This window comes from Corvus hawaiiensis, chromosome Z (genome assembly GCF_020740725.1).
Source record: "Corvus hawaiiensis isolate bCorHaw1 chromosome Z, bCorHaw1.pri.cur, whole genome shotgun sequence".
In the NCBI taxonomy this organism is placed as follows: Eukaryota; Metazoa; Chordata; class Aves; order Passeriformes; family Corvidae; genus Corvus; species Corvus hawaiiensis.
Window position 1 is genome coordinate 65,162,641 of NC_063255.1, and position 23,677 is coordinate 65,186,317.

The window sequence follows — 23,677 nt, forward strand, 5'->3', positions numbered from 1 at the left end:
ATGAACTAAAAATAAAGATTTGGAATAGGAATAAGCTGTATGACCTGCCAACTGTTTAATTGTTGAAAATGGTAGTTAGTGCATGAGGTTTGACTGAAGAATGCCTAAGATCTGCATGCTCACTGAAATTAATAAAGCAGCATTTCATGAGTACTGCTGCAGCCCGTTTATGTCCATTAGCAGTTTTGATACAAAATGAACAGCATGAACTTACTCTACACTGAGGGTGTCACTGAAAGACCTTTTATGTTTCATTGCATACACTTTGCTATGCATTTCAATATTAGTTTGCCTCTCTGTAATCAAGCACAGAGTCCTGCTAGGTGCAGAAATGTGGATCAGCTCAGTCACCAGAAGGATTTAACGTCATAGTGTAAACACATAAAATGGCATAACCTTTGTCATCTACTCTTTTCATTCACATCCAGCTGTTAATTTAAACATGTCCATTTGTAATTTAACCTATGGGATGTGCTCCTTTTAATTTGGTGATACTTGCCTGAAGTCATTGATAAGGGTCAGGGTTGGACAGTTTTGAAGCTCTGGCAGAGAGGTGGCACTTCCTGATGTGTGTGCTGTGTAACAGTGTTTGTGTTCTTCTTGCAGTGGAGCCCAAGGAGAGTATGCAGGCTTGGCTGCAATCAAAGCTTATTTAAATGCCAAAGGAGAACGTCACAGAACCGTAAGTGTCAACAATCATGTAGGGAAGAGTGTTGGGTTAGAAGTGGAGAAGGGAAGAGTTGATTCAGCAGCTGGGACTCACCTAGAGAGCAACTAGGTTGTGTATCATCCCCTCTGATAGGCTTTCAGTGTTCCCTGCTTCCCGCATGGATCCTTGGTACCATCTTAGAAGTTTTTACAGAGAGTGAGAATCACCCAGAAAGGGTGATTGTACTGTGTCTGACTAGGGTGCATTTAACTTTCTCCATAGCAGCCATATGGTGCAGTGCTTTGTGGCTGAAGCACTGTTCATAACACAGGGATCTCTTGGCAAATGGTGAACAGTGCTTTCAGAGTGTCAAGGCTTTCTTCTCTCTATGCCACTGCCCTGTGCTGACCCTGCAGGAGTCAGCAAGGAGGCTGGGAGAGACACAGCCAGGACAGCTGACCCTGGCTGACCAAAGGGATGTTGATGCTATATAATGGCACGCTCAACAACAAAAGCTCAGGGAAAGGAGGGTAAAGCAGGGAAGGTCATGCTTACGACATTTTAATTCCCAAGCAACCATTGCATGTGCCATGTGGCCAGCCATGGGACATAGTGAAGAAAGGAAGGAAGGAAAGAAGATTGAGATATTGAGTTTACAATTTCATGTAACACCCTCTCACTCTTGAAAGATGAAGAACAGTTCTTCCATGTTCACAGCTGATATATCATGTGTTAATTCTGGGATTATTTATTTTATCCTTATCCATCCTCATTTCCTAGTTGGATTCAAGTTATTTGTCCATCCTTCTCAAAAAAGCGATTTTATAACTTTGTTTATCTTTAAAGTTTCTGTGTTCCTGTCACTTTTTTCTCTTACTCCCTTTCTGGTTTTTGATGCAGTTGCTTTCTTTCCCACCAAAACTGTGAGATCTTTCAGTAGTAGTAGGTTCAAAGCTAAAGATCACAGTGGTCTGTTGTTAAGATGTGTTTGCTCGTGTCATACTTTAGATCTGTCTGGTTCCAGTGTACATACACTGCTTTGAATGCTGCTTCTCAGTACTGTGGGTCCTTTCCTGAACTCTGCAATCAGTTCTTTTAGTGACCTGGGGCGTTTTGTATTAACAGGATATTTGGCATTTCACTGTGTATCTCCATTATAAACCCAATTATGAGCAATTTTAAATGCTAGAGAATCAGCACAGATACTGATAATATTCTATTAGGATGACCTTTCCCTACAGTGAAAACTGACTATTTTTCTTTTAATTTCTTTGCCATGTATTCATTAAATATTTACCCACATGTACCTTCCCACTTAACCCACTAAAAGTTAGTTTAGGAACGCTTTTTTTGGGACCACATCAAAAACTTCTTGGAAATTTGAGATTACTTAGGTCTTCTTCTTTCACACACTCATAGAGTTGGCTTTAAACAGTAGAAAAAAATCCTTAGTGCAATAACATCCATATCCTTTGAACCTGATTTCATCCTCAGCTTTGAGACTCATTTGCCTTCTCAAAATGGAAGGGTCACTGTCCTGGCCTCCTGGGAACTATAGCCTCTGTGTGAGAAAACTACCTAAAATTGAATCTAAGTGTTGTCCTCTTCTGTCTTTGTTTCTTTCTTATATCCAGATCATGTCAAACTTAATAGAAGGCAACCACCCTTTACAGTTACAAACTTTGCTTTGTGAGTAGTTTTTCTCAGTGGGAAGTGAAATTAGGCTAAAATTCTATTTGTTGGAGAGTTGTCTTCTGATTATCTGCATATGATCTGCCATTTCTCTTACTCTGTGCAAGATCCTTGGACATCTCTGAGTGATACCTCTGGAAATATCCAGAGGTGAACTGCACAGGAGAGCCTGGAGGCTGCTTGCACTCTACTCACAATTTACAGATTTCAAATGTTACAAGAAAATCGTGATACTCTTGGGAAAGAGTAAAAAGGAATAAGAAAATAAGACAGCCTGTGAAATGTTGACCTTTCAACTGAACTGCCCTTTTCTCCTGGGCTGGAGAAAGTAATTAAAACAGCAGTTCAAGGGTCTCACAGTTGGCCTTGTTTGGATTTGGTGCCCTCTCGTGGGAAAAAAGTATGGACATGAATGGACAGCTCACATCTCTGCTTTTTTGTGAGATCGGTAATGTCTGTACCCTGCAAGACTCAGTGGCCACCTGGAGTCACTTTACATTTCAGCTGCGCAGATAAAATGGCTGCAGGTGTGGCACAGTGCTTCCTGGCACTGGCGCTGGGATCCCTGTGCTTCCAGCGTTCTGAAGGAATTCACATTTGTCTCAGCATCTCTGTGGATGATGGAGCTCCATGAGCCATCGTGCAGTTTCTCAGGAAAACAAAGTGCTGTGCCCTTGTTTAATGAAGCTAAGCTTGAATAACTTAAGAAGCATAGTTAAATATTTCCAAGAGAGTCATTATAGACAGATGTTTCAATTTCCCTATTGAATAGAAGCAAAGGATTTTTTTTTTTTTGTGAGAAGTATTTATTGTCTTTACAAGGGGTGGAATTACTAGAAAATGTCTGGAAATACCCTGACACGTGTACCATTTTCCTACCGTTAACAAGAGCCTACATTTATTTAAGTAGAAGTGCTTCTCTTTTTTTTCTTCTTAAATTAATTGTACAGAGCATGCAACTAGCTCTGAATTTCTTATCTATAGCAAAAATATTTTGGTTTAAATTTTTGTTTTGAACAGAATACAGAAGAAAATGCTTTGGAAACCAGAAAAAGCTGTAGTGGAAATTTGGAATTAGACAGTTTTTCTTTCAAGTCTTTGTACATATGGAGACTGATAACTGTTAAAAAAAAATAAAAAAAAAATCAATGTTTTAAAAAAAGGTGGAGTGAGACAAAGAGATTCTAAATATGAGTATCTGAAATAATATTCTGGAATTGCATGCCTAAATATGATTATGCAGCAAATGAAACTTTAGTAATGAGTATTTAAATGCTAATACCTGAATGGATTTTCTTAAAAAAGTTGCATCATTCAGCAAAAGAGGCAATTCGCTGGTACAATCAGGATTTCTTTTTGAAACTTTGATAATGAATTGTAGCTGAGTGTAGACCGTAAAACATAAAGATTTTTTTAACTAGTTATACTTTAGGTTCTGTTTTTCTTTCCCTTCTAAGGTTTGCCTTATTCCTAAATCTGCTCATGGTACTAATCCAGCAAGTGCACAAATGGCAGGGATGAAGATTCAGCCAATTGAAGTGGATAAAAATGGGAGCATTGATATTTCCCATTTAAAAGCAATGGTGAGTATTAAATTATCTTTGATTTTCAAGGCAGGAACACTTCTTCTCTGAAGGTAATACTGTTGGCAGCTCAATCACATTTTTCTGTGAGAGAAAATAAAGTAATAATAGTGAATACATGCTTGGAAAGTAAGTAATTCTTTTTTTCTTTTGTTTTTTGCTCACTCAGACACTTACCATGTGACACTTGTGAGATTTCTTTTAATTTGAGGATCTTTGGTGCAGGACTTGCTCAAAGAGTCTTTCTACACAGTAGACTCTTTTATAGCAGACCCTTTTGGTCCACAGCTAGTACTGGAAATAAACAAGCCATGATCATGAATGTGAAGCATTTGAAACTGCACTTCAGCCTTCTTTTAGCAAAGTTTGAGTCCACCTCTGCTGGAGATGGTGTCGCTAGGCAACTTTTTTTTCTCTCTTTTTAAGCGTACTGGCTGCAGGTGACTCTTGCAATCCAAGGGAGATTAGCAGGACACATTTCCACATTTGAACAAACTTTTATGGTAATCGTAGAGCTCTGTTGCTGAAAGTAGGGGGAATGGTCATTATTTCACATTAAGGCCAGATGTTTCATTTGGTTGTCTGAAGGTCCCAGAAATGACTATATATATATATATATATATATATATATATATATATCTTTTAATACCTGCCTTCTTCCCTGATTTAAAATTCTGATTTATTCAGAAATCACTCTTTTTCCATAGGCATGGCCAAAGGAAGGAGCCCGGTTTCCTTTGCTGACTATAAACTACTTAGACTATCTGCTGATAGACTTGCTTCTCACCTGTAAAACATCTTGACTTTTGTTGTACTTTTTAAAAATAAAGTCTTGAGAAGCTCTAGGGGCCTCAGTGACATTTTTTTCTCTCCCCTCCCTGCCACCAGGTGGACAAGCACAAGGAGAACTTGGCAGCCATCATGATCACATACCCTTCCACCAATGGTGTGTTTGAAGAGGAGATTGGAGATGTGTGTGACCTCATTCACAAACATGGAGGCCAAGTTTACTTAGATGGAGCAAATATGAATGCTCAGGTACAAAATCTAGGCAGTTTTATTACTACTGGGAGTCCCTGGAGTAAAAACAGCACAGCTGTACTTAGTTCAGACCATAACACAGCTTCCATGCAAGATGGCAGTGTTAGGGGGAGGAAGTGGTATTTCCAAGAACAGTAATAAAAGATGGTGAAAGTAATTCTCTTTTATTTGATTTTGCCCTGAAACGTGTCATAAGATGTGTGAGCTGTTCACTGAAATTGGCTTAGTCTGCCTAACCTTTATCAAAGATACTCTTTACAGACATAATTAAGAATTCCTAAAGCAAAATATTATTTGCATCAAGTTCTTGTTTATGATGCATCATGATAAAGAAAACCATAAAAACATACACCATCTTTTTCAACCTGTTCTTCTTGCATTCATTAATAGGTCTTAAATGGCATATGAAGAATGTATTGAAACAGAGTATTCCCTTTACAGGTGGGTCTGTGTCGTCCTGGAGATTATGGCTCTGATGTCTCTCACTTAAATCTTCACAAAACCTTTTGCATTCCCCATGGAGGAGGAGGACCTGGAATGGGACCAATTGGAGTGTGGGTATCTCTTAAAAAAACCCATATATATATAAATATATATACATATATATCCCTTATTGAATCTTGGTTGGCCGTTCCCTTCAGTACGGAGTCGTGGATGGGAGAGGTGTTATGCTGGTTGTAAATGTCCATCCTTCTCCAGCACAGTCATGTGCTGATCTCATGAATGGTGGTGTCCACCTGTATTCCCAAACCCTGGCTTCCATGGTGGCCTTTTAGTGTGTATGGTAGACCTCACTCAGCAATCTCTTTCCTGGGTAAGGGATGATTTGTGGACTTGAGGGCTGATAATACTGCTTGTAATCCAGAACACAGAAGTGGTATATGAGCTGTGTGAATTTATCCTGTGGAGCATTCATGTTTAAAGGAAAATAATCTTGTTTAAAGGAGGTAATTTTTATTTGGATAGCACCATGAATATCTTGTGATAGGTTGAAAACTGAGTGCCATCCTCCACTGGTACCAGTTGTGTTAATAAACTTTCCTTTGAAGAAAGCATAGACCAGACTTTCCTGGAGGACTGTAGGTGGAAGCAAGGTGAAGAGAAACTACTGCTGAAACTGTCCAGATATGGTAACACAGGAACACACATTTAAGTTCTAAAATCAATGTTTTTGTTTTAGGAAGAAACATTTGGCTCCCTACTTGCCTACCCACCCTGTCATCAAAATACAGCCGGATAAGGATGCATGTTCTTTGGGTACTGTCAGTGCTGCACCTTGGGGTTCCAGTGCTATATTGCCAATTTCCTGGGTGTATATCAAGGTGTGTAGACTTCTATAAGGAGTATCAGCTGAGGTTCTGTTTCTCTTTCAAGTTCAATCACCACTGGAATCACAAGAAAAGGTTTAAGAGCAACTCATCATAAGATGTTTGCACAGACTGAAATGCAGGTGACTACAGTACAGTCATAGGTTATTTACATCCATCAAGCCTACTTGTTTTATAGTAGGACAATGTTGCCATGAGAGAGGATGTCAGGACAACTGCTGTCTCTTTAATCTCTTGTCTGTAATAACTCTTGAGATAAGTGGACACCAGGCAGAAAACTGCAGTCAGGCTTCCACTTTCTGACATTGAAGTTTTCATGTTTAAAAGCTGCTTGGTAATTACTGTTCCCCCAAGAGTATTTTTAGTTGTGTGATTCAGTATTGTTACACTTGACATCTGTGTAACATTCAACTTTACAATATCCTGAATTCCGGAAGATTTTACTGAGTTTGAAAACTGAACTTAGTTTTTGGCTTTACATGTGAGACAGTTTGATCGTGATCTGTGTAATTTGTTAATCCCTTGCAATTTAGTGATAAAACAGCAAATATTTGGTTACATGTATGGAAGTGTTTAGCCAACAGAGATGAATGTTGACTCACATTCTATTTGAGAGAAGGGTGCACTGGGACTCTGAGCAACATTTAAGGCTTCCAGTGACAGAGTTGGGGAAGACTGAACCTAGGCCGCTGTCATTCAGGATACTTTGTTGCCAGTTTCATATTATTAACCACCGAAACTTCCTCTGCTGCGGAAACCAGCTCTCCAGGAATTCAAAATGTGCAACTATGAACTGGCGCAATTTCCATGGCAGCTTTTCAGCTGTGGGTAAAAATCACTTGTGACTGTAAGCTGGTTCCCACTGCAGAATATTTAATCCCTTAGAAATTTTTAAGGGGAGCTGTTTCTTCACAGTGCAAAATGCCATCTATTTACACTGTCCCATCTACAGTTCTCTGCACACTCTTGCTGTGGGATGGAGACAGGCAGCCTGTGCCTTTCGGCATTGTTTGTGTTCGCACTTTTTTCTATTTAGTTCAAAGCTTCTCAGTTTGAGGAAAGGTTTGGGTCACTCACTTGTGGACTTCACGCTAAACCTCTTACACAGTAGATACTCTCGTAATCTATGTACACCAAAGGTGCTCTCAGTCAGTATCCAGTGCTTCTCCGTGAGTGTCGTGTGGAAAAGTGTAACAGCAGAGTGACTGCCTTAGAACTAGCCAGGTGCATCGAGGTGTGCTGTCTGTCGTGCTTGCCACTGCAGGAACACACTTGGCTTGCTTGAGACCTGCTTTAGATCTGTTTCTTCATGTTATCTTTCTTTCAGACAATGGGAGCAAAGGGTCTGAAGCATGCTTCTGAGATTGCTATACTAAATGCAAACTACATGGCAAAGAGGCTAGAGAAACACTACAAAGTCCTTTTCAGAGGAGCAAGAGGCAAGTATTAGACTTTTTTTTCCCCTAGCAGTCTGACTTTTTTTTGCTTCATGTAGAAGTTGGCTTGCAGTATGGTTTTTTTTTTAATGCTCTGTGATAGCTGCATTTCAAACTTCTCTTGATGTTGTTCACAAGGAGAGAAATAGCCTGCCACACTTCTTCTATGGATATATTGCAATGAAACTGAGATATTTGGAAGTAGAAGAAAAGTAATATCTGTTTGTAATGAGAAAAAATTATGCCGAAAGATAGAGTAAACCATTAGATTGTTCTCCTTGAAATCTAATCTAATGGCAGATTAATGAACATTAGAAAAAGGAAAAGCAAACAAGTTGAGACTTCCAAATCTCCACAACCAATGGTGCAACAATTTAGGAACTGGAAGTAATTTTTGGACCTGTACTTCCCCTTGCACACTTTCTCTGAAACAAAAATACCACCAAGTTTCCCTCATTTCTGCTCCTTGTTCACTTTTGTGAGATAAGACAGAATCCCCTTGGCAATGCACAATATTTTAGCTACATTCTGGTACCCTGTTTTGGCTCTCCAGACTTGCAACAGGACAGCAGTAATGAAGAAGAGATGAAAAAAATTATTGTGATAGTAGAGTAACTATCAGAGAATTTATTTTGCTTGTTTAAGCTGAACAGCATCGAAGAACATTTGAGTACAATATACATTATCTTTAAAATATATGTCTTAAGTTTAATGGTGTACACCTTGGTTAAACCTGCAAGTTGTACTTTAATAGAATTGAATGAAAGTTGCAAATTTTTAAGGATCTAACAATATAATGAAACAAGGTTCTTCAGAATCATGCATATAAATACAGATAACTTTTGCCTTTAGCCTCTGTATAACACTAGATATGAGATTTGCTCTGGCATAAGATAAAACTGATTATCTTGATTAATTTAGGATAGCCTAAGACCCAAGTGGTGTTGGGCCACTGACAAATCCAATTAATTTATCAGAGAACTTGTAAATTGTAGGAGTTACTTTGACCACTCATTCGTGATTCTGGTCTTCATCCTAGTCTGGATGAGGCTTCTTCTTAACGTGATGTGGGACTCAAGGAGCCAGTCTTCAAAAACTGAGTTGTATGTCTCCTACCTGACAATTTCTCAGATTTGAGGTTTTGCCCAAGTGGATATTTTTGAGTTTGTCTTTTTGCCATGTTCTCCACAAAGCCAACCAGAACAGACAGATTGGTAAATTGCATTGTTCCCCTACTAAGTAAACCTCGTGTTCACTTTTTCACTTACAGGTTATGTAGCCCATGAATTCATTTTGGATACAAGACCTTTCAAAAAAACAGCAAACATTGAAGCTGTAGATGTTGCTAAGAGGCTTCAGGATTATGGTAAATCAAATGTCTATTCTTTAAAATAGCACTGCAAGTGAAAATTTTCTAAATCTCTTCTAAAGGGAGACACAAACATTCTAGTTCTGTGCTTATGGATGATGAATCTGTCACAATCATTGCAGGCTTCCTCATGTTCTTTAAGGGCTTGGAGAGATATTTGCATATACTGAGTTGTAGTAGGTACTTCTGACTCTGCTGCTACTTCACAGTTTTGTCTACTGCCCCATCAAATTACTGATCACATGACTCTCAACCATTCGGAATAAGTGGGTTGGAGCCAAAAGCTTAATAAGATTCCAACAAAGCAAAACAAAATAAAATAGGGGAAAAAAAAGAAATACTGTTGAAGTAGGATAATAGGATTTCAACAGTTCCATCCTCATATAGTTTATGCAGTTTTGTACACAGGCACTTAAGGATCTGACTGTGGATGCTCTTTGGCTGCCAGACAAGAGAACCCATTGAACTGCTTGATCCTATAGAACTGTGCTTCTAATAAATATGCATGAAAGCAGTCAAAATCCTAATCAGTAATATGTCTTCAGTGAAATAATCCAAAGCCTAATTGTGATACTAAAAAACCCACCCTTCCTGCCCTTTGTAAGTGAGCCTTAAATATCATGCACCACTTTAAACAGACTTTTCACTAGGTATAGAGGTGAGTTCCCACAGGTAAGTATATTGAAGTTCCTTTTTAATTAACTGTTTCATTACATCAGTGTGTAACTCTACTGTAAATAATACAGTGGTGGTACCCTTCAGCACTAAAAACAAAGATACTTGAAAAGTCTGTCTTACCTCTAAAGTATAGTGCCAACACTACCAATGTTCAGTCCTGTAAAGATTATTGTATAGGAAGGGCTGAATTTGTTAATCTGCTGATAGCTAATGCATGTATTCTCTTATAACTTATTGAGAGTGACTGATTTCTGCTATTGTCATCAGGTTTTCATGCTCCAACCATGTCTTGGCCAGTGGCAGGGACACTTATGATTGAACCAACAGAGTCTGAAGACAAAGCAGAGCTGGACAGATTTTGTGATGCAATGATCAACATTCGGCAGGAAATTGCTGAAATAGAGGAGGGCAGGATGGACCCCCAAATTAACCCACTAAAGGTAAGATGACATGTAGAGCAAGGTAACAGCATGATCTCAACCCTTGAGACTACAAAAGCCCACGTCCTGGTCTTTCAGTACTCTCAAAACTAACAGTGCACAACAGTGAACACAGTATTTTTTTGAGAAACCTTCAATGTTTTCTAAAATTTGAATTTTGACTTTTTCAAGTCAGAAGTCAAGCCCTTGCTGACAGAGCAGAGAAAGTTATTTCCACAAGCATTTAATCTATATTTCAAGACTATCTCAAAGTAACAAGAGAAACGCTTATTTTGTGTGCTTAAGACAGGAAGTGGAATGATCTTAGCAGTAACAATTAAATAAAGATTGAATTAATTATTTTAGCAATGGCAGGACAGAACTGGTATCAGCTCAAGTTCTGTTCAACTCTTTTAATATTTTACTGACTTTTAAATTTAGTGAAAAGCCAAAAGCATATTCAAGCCTTGGGTATCATCTTTAGGCAAACTGAAAAAAAATCCAAATACTGACTTGCCTCCTGGTTTAAATCTGCCTTTCCCCCACCTCCCCTGATAAATAGTGTTCTCTAGACAGTAATTATTCATATGTGGTAATGTGAACTTGAAGAAGGCTTCTCACTGATATGCTCAACTGAATTCAGTAAATTCATGTCCTAAACATGTCTTGTTTCTTGCAGATGTCACCACATACTCTGAACTGTGTCACTTCTTCCAAGTGGGATCGTCCCTACTCCAGAGAAGTGGCAGCATTCCCACTGGTGAGTACATAATGGGAACTTCGTGGTGTGGTAATACATAAATATGCTTTGTGCTCTGTAGTTTCTTACTCAGTTGGAGATGAAGTAATGTAGTAAGAATGAAAACTTCAGAGCTATTTTATTGTAGCTCAATTTTTATGTGTGTGAGCTCTACTGCAATTTCATTAGTTTTGTTTTTAAAGACAAGGAAAGAAGAGCTCAAAAAAAAAATCTCTACATGTAGGTTCAGACTTGGATTTCTGAATTAGCACTTCAACACTGAATAGTCATTCCTATTGGAAACAGCCTGTTCAGTTCTGACATACTGCACCAAGGGCTCCCAAAACAGAGTCCCATGTGCTGACATTCAAAGCTCTGCTCAAAAGAACTTGCATAAGGGTGCGACCAGATGCCCCATGGTCAGCATGGAGAAAGCAACACCAGTGTGGACCTGCTACAAATAAAGGTCACATTGGAGCTGGACTCTGATACCAGACTTCCTAATTGCTTCCATAGTCATAGCAGCTAAATGTAGGTGTAACCAACCTTTCTTATCTGAAACTTAAATGCAAGTATTTTAGTGATATGTACTCTTTCAAAGAATAAGAATTCAACTACACCTGTGAAGTTTGCCACTTTCCTTTATGTATTATATTGTAACTATATTGAACAGCACAGCAGTCTCCTCCACTTTTCCTTCGTTCCTATCTGTAAGCCAGTTGTTCAAAGGATAATAAAGTTTTCTTTCATCTCATGAAAACTGCTTCTTTGCAAGCATGTGTTAGAGGACATGACTACACTTTCTTGAAAATCTAAACATTCTTTTGACTGTCACCTCTATTGTACATGCTTGTTAATTTTCAGTGACAGCTAAGAGATTTGAAGGATGGCTTAAAAATCCACTTCCACAGCACTTGTAATTCTTCAAGCTTCTAATGTCTATTACAATTTTGTAGCTTTACTTGGCAGAAAAATTAAGATGGTTGGGTTTTTTTCTCTCTGTTAGCCATTTGTGAAGCCTGAAAGCAAGTTTTGGCCCACAATTGCTCGCATTGATGACATATATGGCGATCAACATCTGGTTTGTACCTGCCCACCAATGGAAGCCTATGAATCTCCATTTTCTGAACAGAAGAGAGCATCTTCCTAAGACTGCTTCCAGCTGCCTGCATTTTTGACTCCATCAGGATGGCCCTTTCCTGATTTCCTGGGGATATTTATACTGTGTATATTTTGAATAATCACCACGTTTGTTAATTGAATCACTGCTCAGTTAAAATGTAAATACAATCAGTATGTTAGGTGTAAACGAAATGTGATTATTTCACAGCAGTTGATGTTGGAAGTTGCCTTGATTCAGCATTTTGTCTGTTTTGTGCTGAAGTTTTAACAATTAACACCCAATTTGCAAAGTGGCATGGAAAATACAGTTTAAAAAGTAGAGAAGATGCAGATACGCAAGGCAATACTAATAAATATTAACTGCAGAAGTAATTGTTTATATTTTGTAAAAAAATGATTAAGTAGATTTTAAAATTTACTTCTCATATTACCACTAACTAGCATTGCTAGTGTTAATATTTCATACTGATTTTTTACCTGTCAGTGTTATTAGTCTAATAAAACTGGTCACAATTTTAAGTGTTGTCATGTTTTGGATTTAAACTTTTCAGCTGGATTTGTCCAACAGAACAATATGAAATTATGAAGCTTAAGTTCTGATTTATGACAATGGCTGCAGCAGCAATAAACTTCTACACAAAGGAATACTGTCAGAGATTAATATTTAAATAAATCTCTAGTTTTTTTAATGAGCCAGGATGATCCATTTTACCAAGCAGTAACAATCTTGTTCTATATCCCATCATTTTTTCTTAGTCGTTCCATCTAGTCCTCTCTTATTCTGGAGAAGGCATAAAAGACCACTGTGAACTTTTTCGTATTACTTAAATCTTGGGTAAAAAAACCATTCTCTTTCTACAGTTTCTCAAGTCTCCCTCTGGCGCTTTTTTATACAGAGCACTCAATTTGCCTTAGTTTATCTACAGTTTGTGTAAAAATTGATGCACAGCTGAAGCTGTGGCCCTCCAAGAGCACCAACTGCACTCAGACCAGAGCCCTCCTGCAACACACAGTGACACATTAAATCACTCTGCAGCCAGAACTCAGACCTTAAACAGGAGCCTTTTCCAGCATGTTCCAAATCAAATTTACAAAAAACCAATCCTCTCCATCCTCTGTGTGACTAGTTACACAGACAGACCTTTGTGCTACGAGCACATTTGAAAGGAACCTGCCCAGGGCTGTGCAGAGTTGTCTGTGTTTGATGTATGTGAGCATCCCTGAAGGGAGCAACTCATTCAGCCACACGAAGCACAATTTTCATGAATTAGGAAACAGGCACTGGGACAACACTGAGACCACAGAAAGAACCACAGAGTTTTGCACCTTACCACCAGCTACTACCCAAACTCTTCTTAAAGATCTACGTGCACGCTCAGCCTGGGAACTCTCTCTCAAGTGACGCAAACGAGGCTGGTGCTCACAGCAATATTTTAAGTACTGTAAACTTTGGGTCTTTTACAGTGAAAGTTTTGGGACTGCAACTTTTTCATTACCTACCTCATGTCTTCAATAGGGGGCTTTACACAAAGAGACTGTGGATGATAGGAGACAGGAATGGCTTTCATTAAAGGAAAGTCAGGCCAGATACCAGTTTTTATGTGAAAAACTGCACCTACATCATAAATAACCTCAATACATAGTGAAGAAAATCAGAATTTTTTTACTCTAGCTTTCAGTAGCTATTGATATAGTATTAAGGATGTAAGAATCATGAAAAGCCACTGCAGGCTTGTAATGTGAGGAAAGGACAGTCATTCTGTGTTGCCAATCTAATTCCACAGTCTTGACAAGCTCCTTTAGTATTTGTTAAAAGCAGTCATGTTGCCTGATTATGTCACTGAAAAAAATATATTAAAAAACTGGTTTACATATTTTTGTATAAAGAAGGTAACTTCCCACTGTTGACCTAAAACTGATAAAATTTATATTGTGAATTAATTGGTAAAATCTATCCAATGGAAAACAAAGCATTAAAATATTTTACAGTACTCATCTAAAAGCTAGAAGTCTTATGTGCTTACCGCATAGATGCGATGACTGTTACACAGGTAAAATCATATCTGTTTTCTCCAGAAATTACTGAGCTACCTGTAGCACTGTGGGCTACAGGCTGTCACTGCAACCTCAGTGCCTACAGAGGCCATCGGACTCACCCAGCTGACCAACCACCGTGCAGGAATCCCACAGCTCCCAGCTGCACCGACAGCCCAGCGGGACAGGCAGGGCTCCCTCCCTCTCTGGGACATGAACAGAGCACTGCTACAGGCTGTGAGCAACTCCATAGGTATTAATGTCACCACTGGATTTTGATTTGGAGTTGTTTGGCCTTTTTTTAAATTAAGTGTTCTTTTCATTGAGAAATGAGTTAAGGAATATAAAGCCTCACACCCGAAAAATAAAGCCACCCAAGGAAAGCATAGTAACCTGAAAAATAAATTCTGTAAAAACCTGATGACTTAATTAAGTGGACAATAGTAAATACAAAACTAGCAAATTTTCTGAATCATAAAATATTTAATAAGGTATATTTGGGGGGCGGGGGGGGAATATATTGTATATAAAATTTCAGATCACAATATGAAGCGATTTGAACCCTCTCCAAGCTAGCACTGCCTTTAATGCTGTGTAGATGTATTGCCACTGATACAAGACCTACTAAAAGCATACAGTTTAACTAATACAGAAGTGGCTTTTTTTATATGAACTATTTTTTACACAACTAGAGTGTCTTGAATACCCTCTTTAAGTGCAAAAAACACAGATCACTTTACACTAATGCAGCAACAATGCATATTGTTCTCATTAGTCATTAGTAGTCAACTTGCATAAGATACAAGAAAAGCACAATGAAGCTCACAAAAATAGACTAAAAATCAGCCTGTTCTTGCAAAAAAATACAGCATAATAGAAGAAAAAGACAAAAAAGGGATTATGCACACCACAAAATTTACTGTTTAATCCAAATGGCTTAAGTGCTGAATCTGTTTCTTTTTCCTGGTTTTTTGTGGGTTTTTCTTTTGGTTTGTGTTTTGTTACTGGGTTCTTTTTTTTTTTGTAAATCAAACCACATGGACCAGGCACAACTAATATTCAGGAGGCAGTGTGTAGCTAAAACATCACTAACTTTTTTTCATCCCCAACATTGTTTCATTGTTTGACACAATTTACTTTCCTCTGTCCTGAGGTAGTTACAAAAAAAACAAATCATAAATTAAGCATCAGCTAGGCCAGTAAGAGCTGAGGCTTTTCTTTTCTTTTTTTTTTTCTTTTTTTTTATTTTTTTCTTCTTTAAAAACTATTTGTTAACTGGCCAAAACTACCCTTGATGTTAAAAGACAGCTGAGAATTAGAGTTCTCACAACACCAAAAATGGCTACGAGGGGAAGAGGGTTAGCTGCTTCAAAATGTGACAATATATTGAGTCCCATCAAGCAGGCTGGTCCACTGCTGACTTTCCCATGTTTATCCCCCTTTACTCTCTATAAAGTCACTGGGAGAAGTACAGAAGGGTCTGAGCACATCATCGTCCTTTACTGTAACCAGGAAAGAACTGGTCCAGTAGTGTCTGCAGGACCTTGTTGGGAGCCATGGTGTAGCCCTTCCCCAGGTCATAGCGGCAGGCAGGGCAGGTGAACACTTCGGCTCTGAAGGAGCGCTGTAAACAACTCTAGGACACACAAAGACAGAGAAGTAAATTGTGACAACTTCGTTTTAGACTGACAGCTTAACCAGCAAAAAGTAAGGAATCACTGTAAACCGAAGGCACAATCTGCTGTACTACCAGAAAAAAGGAAGTCTTTGCCAAGCCCTCTGGTGCCTGACTCTGCCTGTGACTAAAATGTCCTAGCAAAGGAACTCTTCTCTATGCTGGGGAGGGAAACACTGTGCTTGGGTGGAATTAAATCACTAATGAGGTTTCCCCTTCATTTCCACTAATGCCTTCCTGTAAGTCACAGCCAGTCTTTAGCTTCCTTATAGCTTCACGGATTGCTATAGTTTTCCAGACCTTCATTTCAAGAGGAAGGTGAATATACCATGTATACTGTTTATGTAACAATCTCCATCTACCTCATCAGAATAGATTCAGTTAAGCCTTACAGATATTTGTAGGATAATATAATCTCTAACTCATTAGCATCTGTGCTGTCATCCTTACTACGTTACTGCAGACTGCTGAGCATCGTAAATTTGTCAGAGCAGATCTGTGTCCGAACAGCAACAGCAGCTTACTATCAAACTATTCCTTACAACTTTAACTGGATGTTATATTGTATCCTCAAATATTTACTGACATCTTCAAATATGGTGCTTTCTGGGTTTGCTGCCATTCAGCTTTCTCTTCTTTTTCCATGGTTTTCCAACTTCCATAATTCTAAATACTAACTCCTTCATAATATTTCTTGTTTTTCAAGGAGACATAATCTTTCTATGTGTGCAGGCCACACATAACAACACCCTGATTCTTACTGGAGTGGAATCTTCTTGAACAGCAGCCTATCATTACCGAATACTATACTAGGATGATAATAGCTTGAGTCCTTTTACAGTCTCAGGCAGAAATACTAGGTACAGCTGGCACCATTCAAATATGCACAGTTTAGATCATGAATCTGTACACACCAGTGCTACAAAATTAACTCTGGTCCAGATTTGATTCCAAGCTCCTTACATTATATCCAGATGACCATGATTTTAAGACGCATGAGTAATGTACTGACTTCTGTGGCCCTCCTACCAAACATGGACAATGCCAAGAATAACAAGATAACATAACTTTCTCTGAATGAGCCCAAATAATTTTCTAGGGTATTTACCCTCCACTGATGCCTTTTCCTGGTCTTAAAATCAAGAGTCAAACATGGTTAGAAGGAGAAAGGGGATTTTACCTTGGTATTTATTTTAAGGATCCTTAGGTGCACACGTCCAGGTCCAATGTACCAAAATACACACCGCAATGCCCACCCCAAAAGATCAGGTGTAACATTATAGGTTTTACTAATTAGCATATCTATCAAAGATTCCCCAATGAGAGGCTCAAGTGAGCCCACCTCCCCAAGGAGCCTTCCCCTGGATGGTTCTATCTTAGTTTATAGAATGTGTCCTGGAGAGGACCTTGGGGTCTGGAGCACATTGATCCCTAGCTACGAAGCTTCTAAAATGTTTAGTCTTCTAGCTGAACTAACAAGTCCAAGAATGTAGGCAAAAAGCACTAAGAGTACAGAAGTTGTAAAAAGGTATAACAGGGGTGTAAAAGAAAAGGCGAAAAATCTTCATGGCATCACCAGCCTTTCACAACTCTTTAACAGAGAGTTATAAAATCATAAAATCTGGTTTTATTTCTTAACGATGTATAATTAAATCATTGATATTGTGCCAAAATCTAACCTGTGGGCCTAACCAATTCCTAGAGCACCTCCACTGATCACAAAGGCATGATAGCAATGGTAAACCTCACTCATTACGTCTATCAGGAACTATATGAAACATACTTCCACTCTTCATTACACAAAATTAAAGTGTTTACACAGCAAACACTGAATGGAAACTTGTTGCTTGTTTTTGCTCAGAATGTTATGCAATTATTACTGTCTTTCTAAAATGCATATGGCTTTGGTGACTGCAGTCTCAGAACCAAGAAAACAGCCCAGAGCAAGGCAGTTTATTCTTACTTTACAAACGTTGTGGAGGCACTCTGTTGTCACTGGCTGGTAAACCAACTCCTGGCAGCAGACACACATAAAGGATTGTTCCAGTTTCTTCAGAAAATTCTAATGTAGGGCAAAGGAATAAAAGAGACAAACTCTATTATAGTTCTAGTAAATGCCACTTACTACATAAAAATTATATACTTCCAGAAGTTCTTAAGTCCTTGATATCTCTGAGAACAGCTTTCTAGTACTAATCAGGAAGCATGTCTTTAATGGCTTAATTTCCCTGCTCTTTTACAAATCAAAGAATCATATAATCAGAGAACAGTTTGGGTTGGAAGGGGCCTTCAACAACACCTATTTCAATCCCCATGCCATGGGGAATCTTCCACTAGACCAGGTGGCTCAGGGTCCCATCCAGCCTGGCCTTAAACGCTTCGAGGAACGGGGCATATGTCCCTGGGGAACCTGACATAAAATTATTTTCTGCCTAAACAAAACGTAGTGACTACAACCATCTTTCTTCATGTCTGATTTCTGACATTAGCACAGCATAAAAATACATTCAGTATTTCAGAGAAAACATGCTCTCTTCAAAAATGAAAATAAACTAAAATCCACTTTTAACTTCAAAGTGTTTTTTGAGCAAGAAAAGATCTCTATTATGGAGGCATGAACCCATCCCTCAAACGCAAACTGCACAGATGAGGCTTATTTTCTTGAAATATACGTCTTACAAGTAAAAGTAATGCTAGACAGTCTACATTTTGCATAAGTTCAACAAGCAAATGAGGTTTTAAGAGGGACTCGAGATTTCTCCTAATAACATAAAGAAAAGGCAAACAATAAAAATTATGCATGCAACAAACATACTGGTCCTTCCTTAAGAGAAGCAAGTACTTCATCCCACAGCTTCTGGTTCATGCAGTCTTCTCTAATCAGCCATTGCTGCTCTTGGGTCAGCTGGAAAGCTTCTCCTTTCCCTCCATCTCCCATCCTCATGGCTTTGGGTGTATTCGTAGATTCCTCTATACCTGCTTAAGATTGTGACCATCAGACACAGTAACAACGGTGTTAGTCTGAACTAACAGAAGACAGAACTGTTTCTAGGAGGAAACATGGATTAACATGGATTGCAACATGGATTTGCAGCAAGCAAATTCCTACTCCAATTCATACTGTTCAGCATTGTTTTGGATTGCAACGCACAGCTGCACAGAAGAATGTTCATTTTTTTTGCAGAGCTTAAGAGAAAAAAACACATTAGGAGCAGTAAAAAGGATTAAGACCCCTACACTGCTATGTAATTAAAGGTCATGTGCTTATCAATTTACATTAGTACTACAAACAACTTCACACTTCCACAAAGATTTCATGGCTTAGAAATAATGTGACAGATTTTGCTGACAAATGCTAAAAAAGCAAAAAAGAAATACCATCATCAATTGTCCTTTTCTGGTTTCCATTACTTTGGCTGGTTGGCTCCTGTTTCACAGTTTGCTTTTTAACCTTATCTTTCTTCTCCTTACTAGCCATGGCTTCCAAATAACCTTCTGGATACTAAAATTAAAAAGCACAGATTTGAAACAAAAACCACTGGCATACAGGAATAACCAAATACCAAAAAGATTAACTTCTAAAAGACTTTAGATCCCTATGACAACCTAGTAAAATAATTACAAAAAAATTTTAAAATCCTGTATGATGGAGAAAACATTTAAATTAGTATCCATCATTAAAAAAAGCATAGTCAAGTCAAAGAATCTAATCCATACTCAGCTGTATTAAACAGTGTATCTGCACCTGTGTGCTTACAAACTATACAAATCAGGCAGATGATGGTATGCTGTAAGATATACCATTGCCTTTCCAGGAATAGATGTTAATTCTTTCCATCTTTCATGGTTTCTGCAATGCCAAAATTTTCATGCATCAGCCTATTTCTGTACCTAAGATACACTATGTATACAAATTCTCAGTCACATGAAGAGAGAAATACATAAAAATGCACAGTTGTTTTGGTTTCTCTGACTCTACGTGACTCTAGTCACCTGCAGAAAAATTTGTTCCAGCCTAAGAGTCACAAAACTGGACACAAATTCTGATTTTCCAGTCCATATATGCAAACCAATTTACTGCTAGGGCAGAAAGCTTAATTCGCAGTTCCTTCTGCTGTGTCACTATCACAGGATTCTTTCAATTTGCATATAACCTGCAGTGGTTTTTAGTATTAAAAGCTGCCACAGTGAAGTACAAGGGAAAAAAGGGAGCTTTAATTTAACTGATTTCTTTCTTTGGAATTTGTTTACTGGAACTAAGAATGAAAACAACTGTCCAAGTCCTGATACCAACCTGTACACTTAGACCCAGCTTCTTTGACCGCTCCATTCCTTCTGAAGTCCAAGGTGCAGGCTCAACGTCATCTCTTCTCAGAAGATAGCGCCAAACTAAAAATCCACATTTTCCAATTTCTGGCCAATACTTCACCACCTAAAGAACAATATAAAATTACTGCCATTATTTTATCACAAGCCAAACACATGAACATTATACTTTAATTGCTCAAGAAGAAAGGAGAAGAATGATTTATACATTATTATTATTATATACAGCAGTTCTTTTCTCAGCTGTGAAATTTTTGTATTTTTTACAAATATGGTGCTCTTAAAAGGCACACTCCTTTGTTTCAGAAACCAAAAAGTCTTTAAACGAACAAAAGACTACGATATAGTTGGAAGGACTGAAGAAATAATGAAATTATCTGATTTCAGGGATGAATTTAACTTGATAAGCACATGCAAAGCAACTTACAAATTCAACCTTATATATCCCATTACAGATTATGTTCTATTATCATTGCTCTAAGTAATTTCTGTTTGGCTCACTTTGCAAAATAAACTAAAAAGCTATAGTAAAGAAAAAATAACTACTTCTTTCAAGTAATAATGAAGTATTTGCAGACTAATGCATATGAGGCTTTTTAAAACAGACTAAGAGAAATTTCACGTTGTAGAGCTCAAAATACCTTGTAAATGCCATCGTATCTGTTGCCCTCCTCTGGGGCATACTTGCTGATCCGCCGTCCTTTTGAACTGCGCACTACTCTGACTGGTTTACCAGCTCTCCAATTCTTTGACTCTGCTCCATTTTTGTCATCCAGTGGGGCATCACAGTTAAGGGCCAATGCCCTAGAAAGACATTTAAATTCTTCATAAGATAGATTGCTTCACCAAACAGAGTGTAAGAGTTAACATAATTAAGTTGTATGTGTTTCCCTTGCCTAATTTTGCTTTATCAAGAGCGTAAGCTTCTTCAGTATGTTTTTTAGCAGAACTGATGGAAGAAATGAGATCCATGCTATAATGCATGGCATGAAAAAAAGATGGCAACACTAAATATTTTATTATCTAGGTTCCAGATGAAAACTCATCTGAAATTTCCAGATAAAACAAACCAATCCTTTTAGACTTAATAGTCTTCATTTTTAAAAATAATCCTTTCCTAAATAGCATTGAGGAAATTAAAATTATAACAAAAGGCAAGCTTTCCCCATTGCTATCCTGCATCAATACAGGCTTTTTAAGTGTGTACACAAAAGTAATGAATATGATGAAAAACATATAGACAAAAAAGTACACAATTACCATTCAAAAAAGCTCTAAGTACCATTCCACTCTCACATGATACATAAAATACCTCAGAAGGTGTTAGAGAAGGACTTAGAATCATAGTACCTAATTTAAGGACAAGCAAACTCCTTTAGCCATGAAGACCCTCTTCTAGAAACCTGGAGCAAGACAGTATGACCAAGTCGCCAGTAAGAAACAGTATTTCTACTACCACAGCCTGACTTGAAGGGATTGAAAACCCTTCAGAATCAGCCACAACTCAAATTACGGAACTCAAAACAGAAGAAATAATATGGGTTATAAACAGACATGGTACAAGTTCTCCACATTGTAGAGAACAGTAAGAGACAGGAACACTACGCCAACATTAAAAATGTTTCCCATTTAAAACCAAACCTTGTAAAACTATCTGGACAAGCAAAACCAACACAGATTCAACTACACAGAATCATCATAATATTCTGAATCAAAGTGCTTGAGAACTTGTATCAAGCTCACCAAATGAGAGCAGCATGTTGTTACTCCATGTACCCTAACGTCTTCAAAGCTAAGTAGTTTTGCCTCTGGATTTCTCATTTGCTAAGAGAAAGGCTGTCTGTCACTAAGGAGTCCAGCCTTTAATTCTGTGTCCCAAAACAACTTTGCTCTATTCACTAAATCTGCTTGTAAAGCTACTGCTTAAATCTACTTCCCTCTTTCTTCCCTCCTTGTTCTTGTTCATGTTTGCATCACATACCCCCTCCCCCTCCCTGTCTCAGCAGCCAAGTCAGGCTTTTCCTCTTTCTCCTCTAGACAGCTTGAAAGAATCCCTCTCCAGCCAGTCCGAGAGCAGCAGAACGTGTCTAAATGCAGACCTGGCAAACAAAAGTTCTCAGTGACTCTCAGCATCCCACAGGTGTTCAGAGGTCAGTTGTGTAATAGATTATGCTCTTAGGAACAGAAAAGGATGGAGTACTCTTTGTTCAGGCAGGCTTTTGGAGGATGGAAAAACACTTCAGGCAGATGTCTAATTCTTCCTCTGGATGTATGTTCTCTTTCAAGTACCTGTTTTGATAAAGCAGCACCCTAATTCCTTGCTCTTCATAGAAAAATATGATGGAAGAAAGGGCTAGCAAAACAGAAAATATTTCTTTTATCATGGGAAAATGAAAACGCTTTCTTCCTACTTAAATTCATAACTGATTTACCCACTGGAGAAACTTAAAACACGAAACACCCAGAATTAGAAAACTTCTGCTCAAGACCTTTGACAAACTTTTCACTTAATTAAAACAGAGTCTTCTGAGGGTGACTGTAGAACAATTTCAACCAGAGGCATGACTGTGAGCTGCAGCAGCAATTCAGCAATGTATTTCACTGAGATGCATGTTCCTTAAAGCAACAAAACTTTATAATGCTTGATAAAATGCCTCTTAGTAGCAAGAGGCATTGCTGTTTACAAACACAGCATGTACAGGAGTGAAAAAATACAGCAAAACATTGGTTTTAAATTAAAGCACTACAACCCAACTTTTTTTTTGGAATACTTTTAAATTTTATCTTCAAAACTTACCTATTCATGTGCGTTAATGTCTGATCAAATGAATGTTCTCCAATTCTTTTATTGCCAGAAAGATCTCTACCTCCACTCCCAGTGTAAGTGAATTCATCTCCTCGATCCTGTGCAAGAAGATTATCCTTTGGTTTAACGCTCTAAAGTAAAGTAACTCAATTAAAAAAAAAAAAAAAAAGAAAAAAAAAAAAAAAGCAACTTTATTTGTTCTATTTACTCAGAGAAAAACTGTAATCCAAGGCATGAAATGAAAGACATGTTTTCAATTTCAATATCACCGTCCTACAGCAGCTGTGCCAGCACAAAACTACTGCTCTAGATGTAACCACTTTCCCAAAAAATTCTGATTGAAAAACTGCCTGCCTTAAAAACTGCTACTTTTGCATTTTTTATAAAGCTATTTTGAGAAAAAAATCTGAGGAAGAGAACATATTCTAGCAAGTGGTTACTTGCTCTTGAGCTTTCATTGAGTTTACAAGAACATCATGTTTCTAAAATACACAGTAAATACCTTGGATGAATCATGTCAGCCACTTCAGCTTGTGCAAGGAGCTTAGTGCTGATACGTACATACAGTGCTGCCTTATGTACAAGGCAGGTGCTTTAGTGAAATACTAATCCCAACTCTTCTGAATCAGTGAGAGTTTAAAATAATTTAGATTCATATTTTGTAAGCTAAAATAATTCTGTACTATAGTTCCTATGTAGAATTTTCATGAAATTGAAAGAAGGTTGATAAAATCTTTTACCATGAGCTGTGAAAACTGTCAAAATCTAAATACACTTAAG

The 23,677-nt window shown here is 38.0% G+C and overlaps 2 protein-coding genes across 6 annotated transcripts in view; one reads left to right on the forward strand and one right to left on the reverse strand.

Moving 5' to 3' along the window:
- Positions 1–12,575, forward strand: part of GLDC (glycine decarboxylase) — a 37,982-nt gene extending 25,407 nt beyond the window's left edge. The window contains exons 16-25 of the mRNA XM_048292306.1: positions 607–682; positions 3,799–3,924; positions 4,813–4,962; positions 5,407–5,519; positions 6,146–6,287; positions 7,621–7,732; positions 9,000–9,095; positions 10,044–10,216; positions 10,875–10,955; positions 11,941–12,575. Of these exons, the coding sequence (XP_048148263.1) occupies positions 607–682; positions 3,799–3,924; positions 4,813–4,962; positions 5,407–5,519; positions 6,146–6,287; positions 7,621–7,732; positions 9,000–9,095; positions 10,044–10,216; positions 10,875–10,955; positions 11,941–12,084 (1,213 nt within the window). The 3' untranslated portion in view covers positions 12,085–12,575. The remainder of the gene's footprint in view (positions 1–606; positions 683–3,798; positions 3,925–4,812; positions 4,963–5,406; positions 5,520–6,145; positions 6,288–7,620; positions 7,733–8,999; positions 9,096–10,043; positions 10,217–10,874; positions 10,956–11,940) is intronic.
- A 1,978-nt stretch (positions 12,576–14,553) lies between these two features.
- UHRF2 (ubiquitin like with PHD and ring finger domains 2) overlaps positions 14,554–23,677 on the reverse strand; it is an 82,644-nt gene continuing 73,520 nt past the window's right edge. For 2 of the 5 annotated variants that reach the window (XM_048292311.1, XM_048292307.1), the window contains 7 exons: positions 22,889–23,028; positions 20,733–20,895; positions 20,060–20,197; positions 19,144–19,267; positions 18,581–18,744; positions 17,729–17,827; positions 14,554–15,726 (listed from right to left, as the gene is read on the reverse strand). In XM_048292311.1, the coding sequence (XP_048148268.1) occupies positions 15,580–15,726; positions 17,729–17,827; positions 18,581–18,744; positions 19,144–19,267; positions 20,060–20,197; positions 20,733–20,895; positions 22,889–23,028 (975 nt within the window). In that variant the 3' untranslated portion in view covers positions 14,554–15,579. The remainder of the gene's footprint in view (positions 15,727–17,728; positions 17,828–18,580; positions 18,745–19,143; positions 19,268–20,059; positions 20,198–20,732; positions 20,896–22,888; positions 23,029–23,677) is intronic. The other 3 variants (XM_048292310.1, XM_048292309.1, XM_048292308.1) reach the window with 3 other exon arrangements.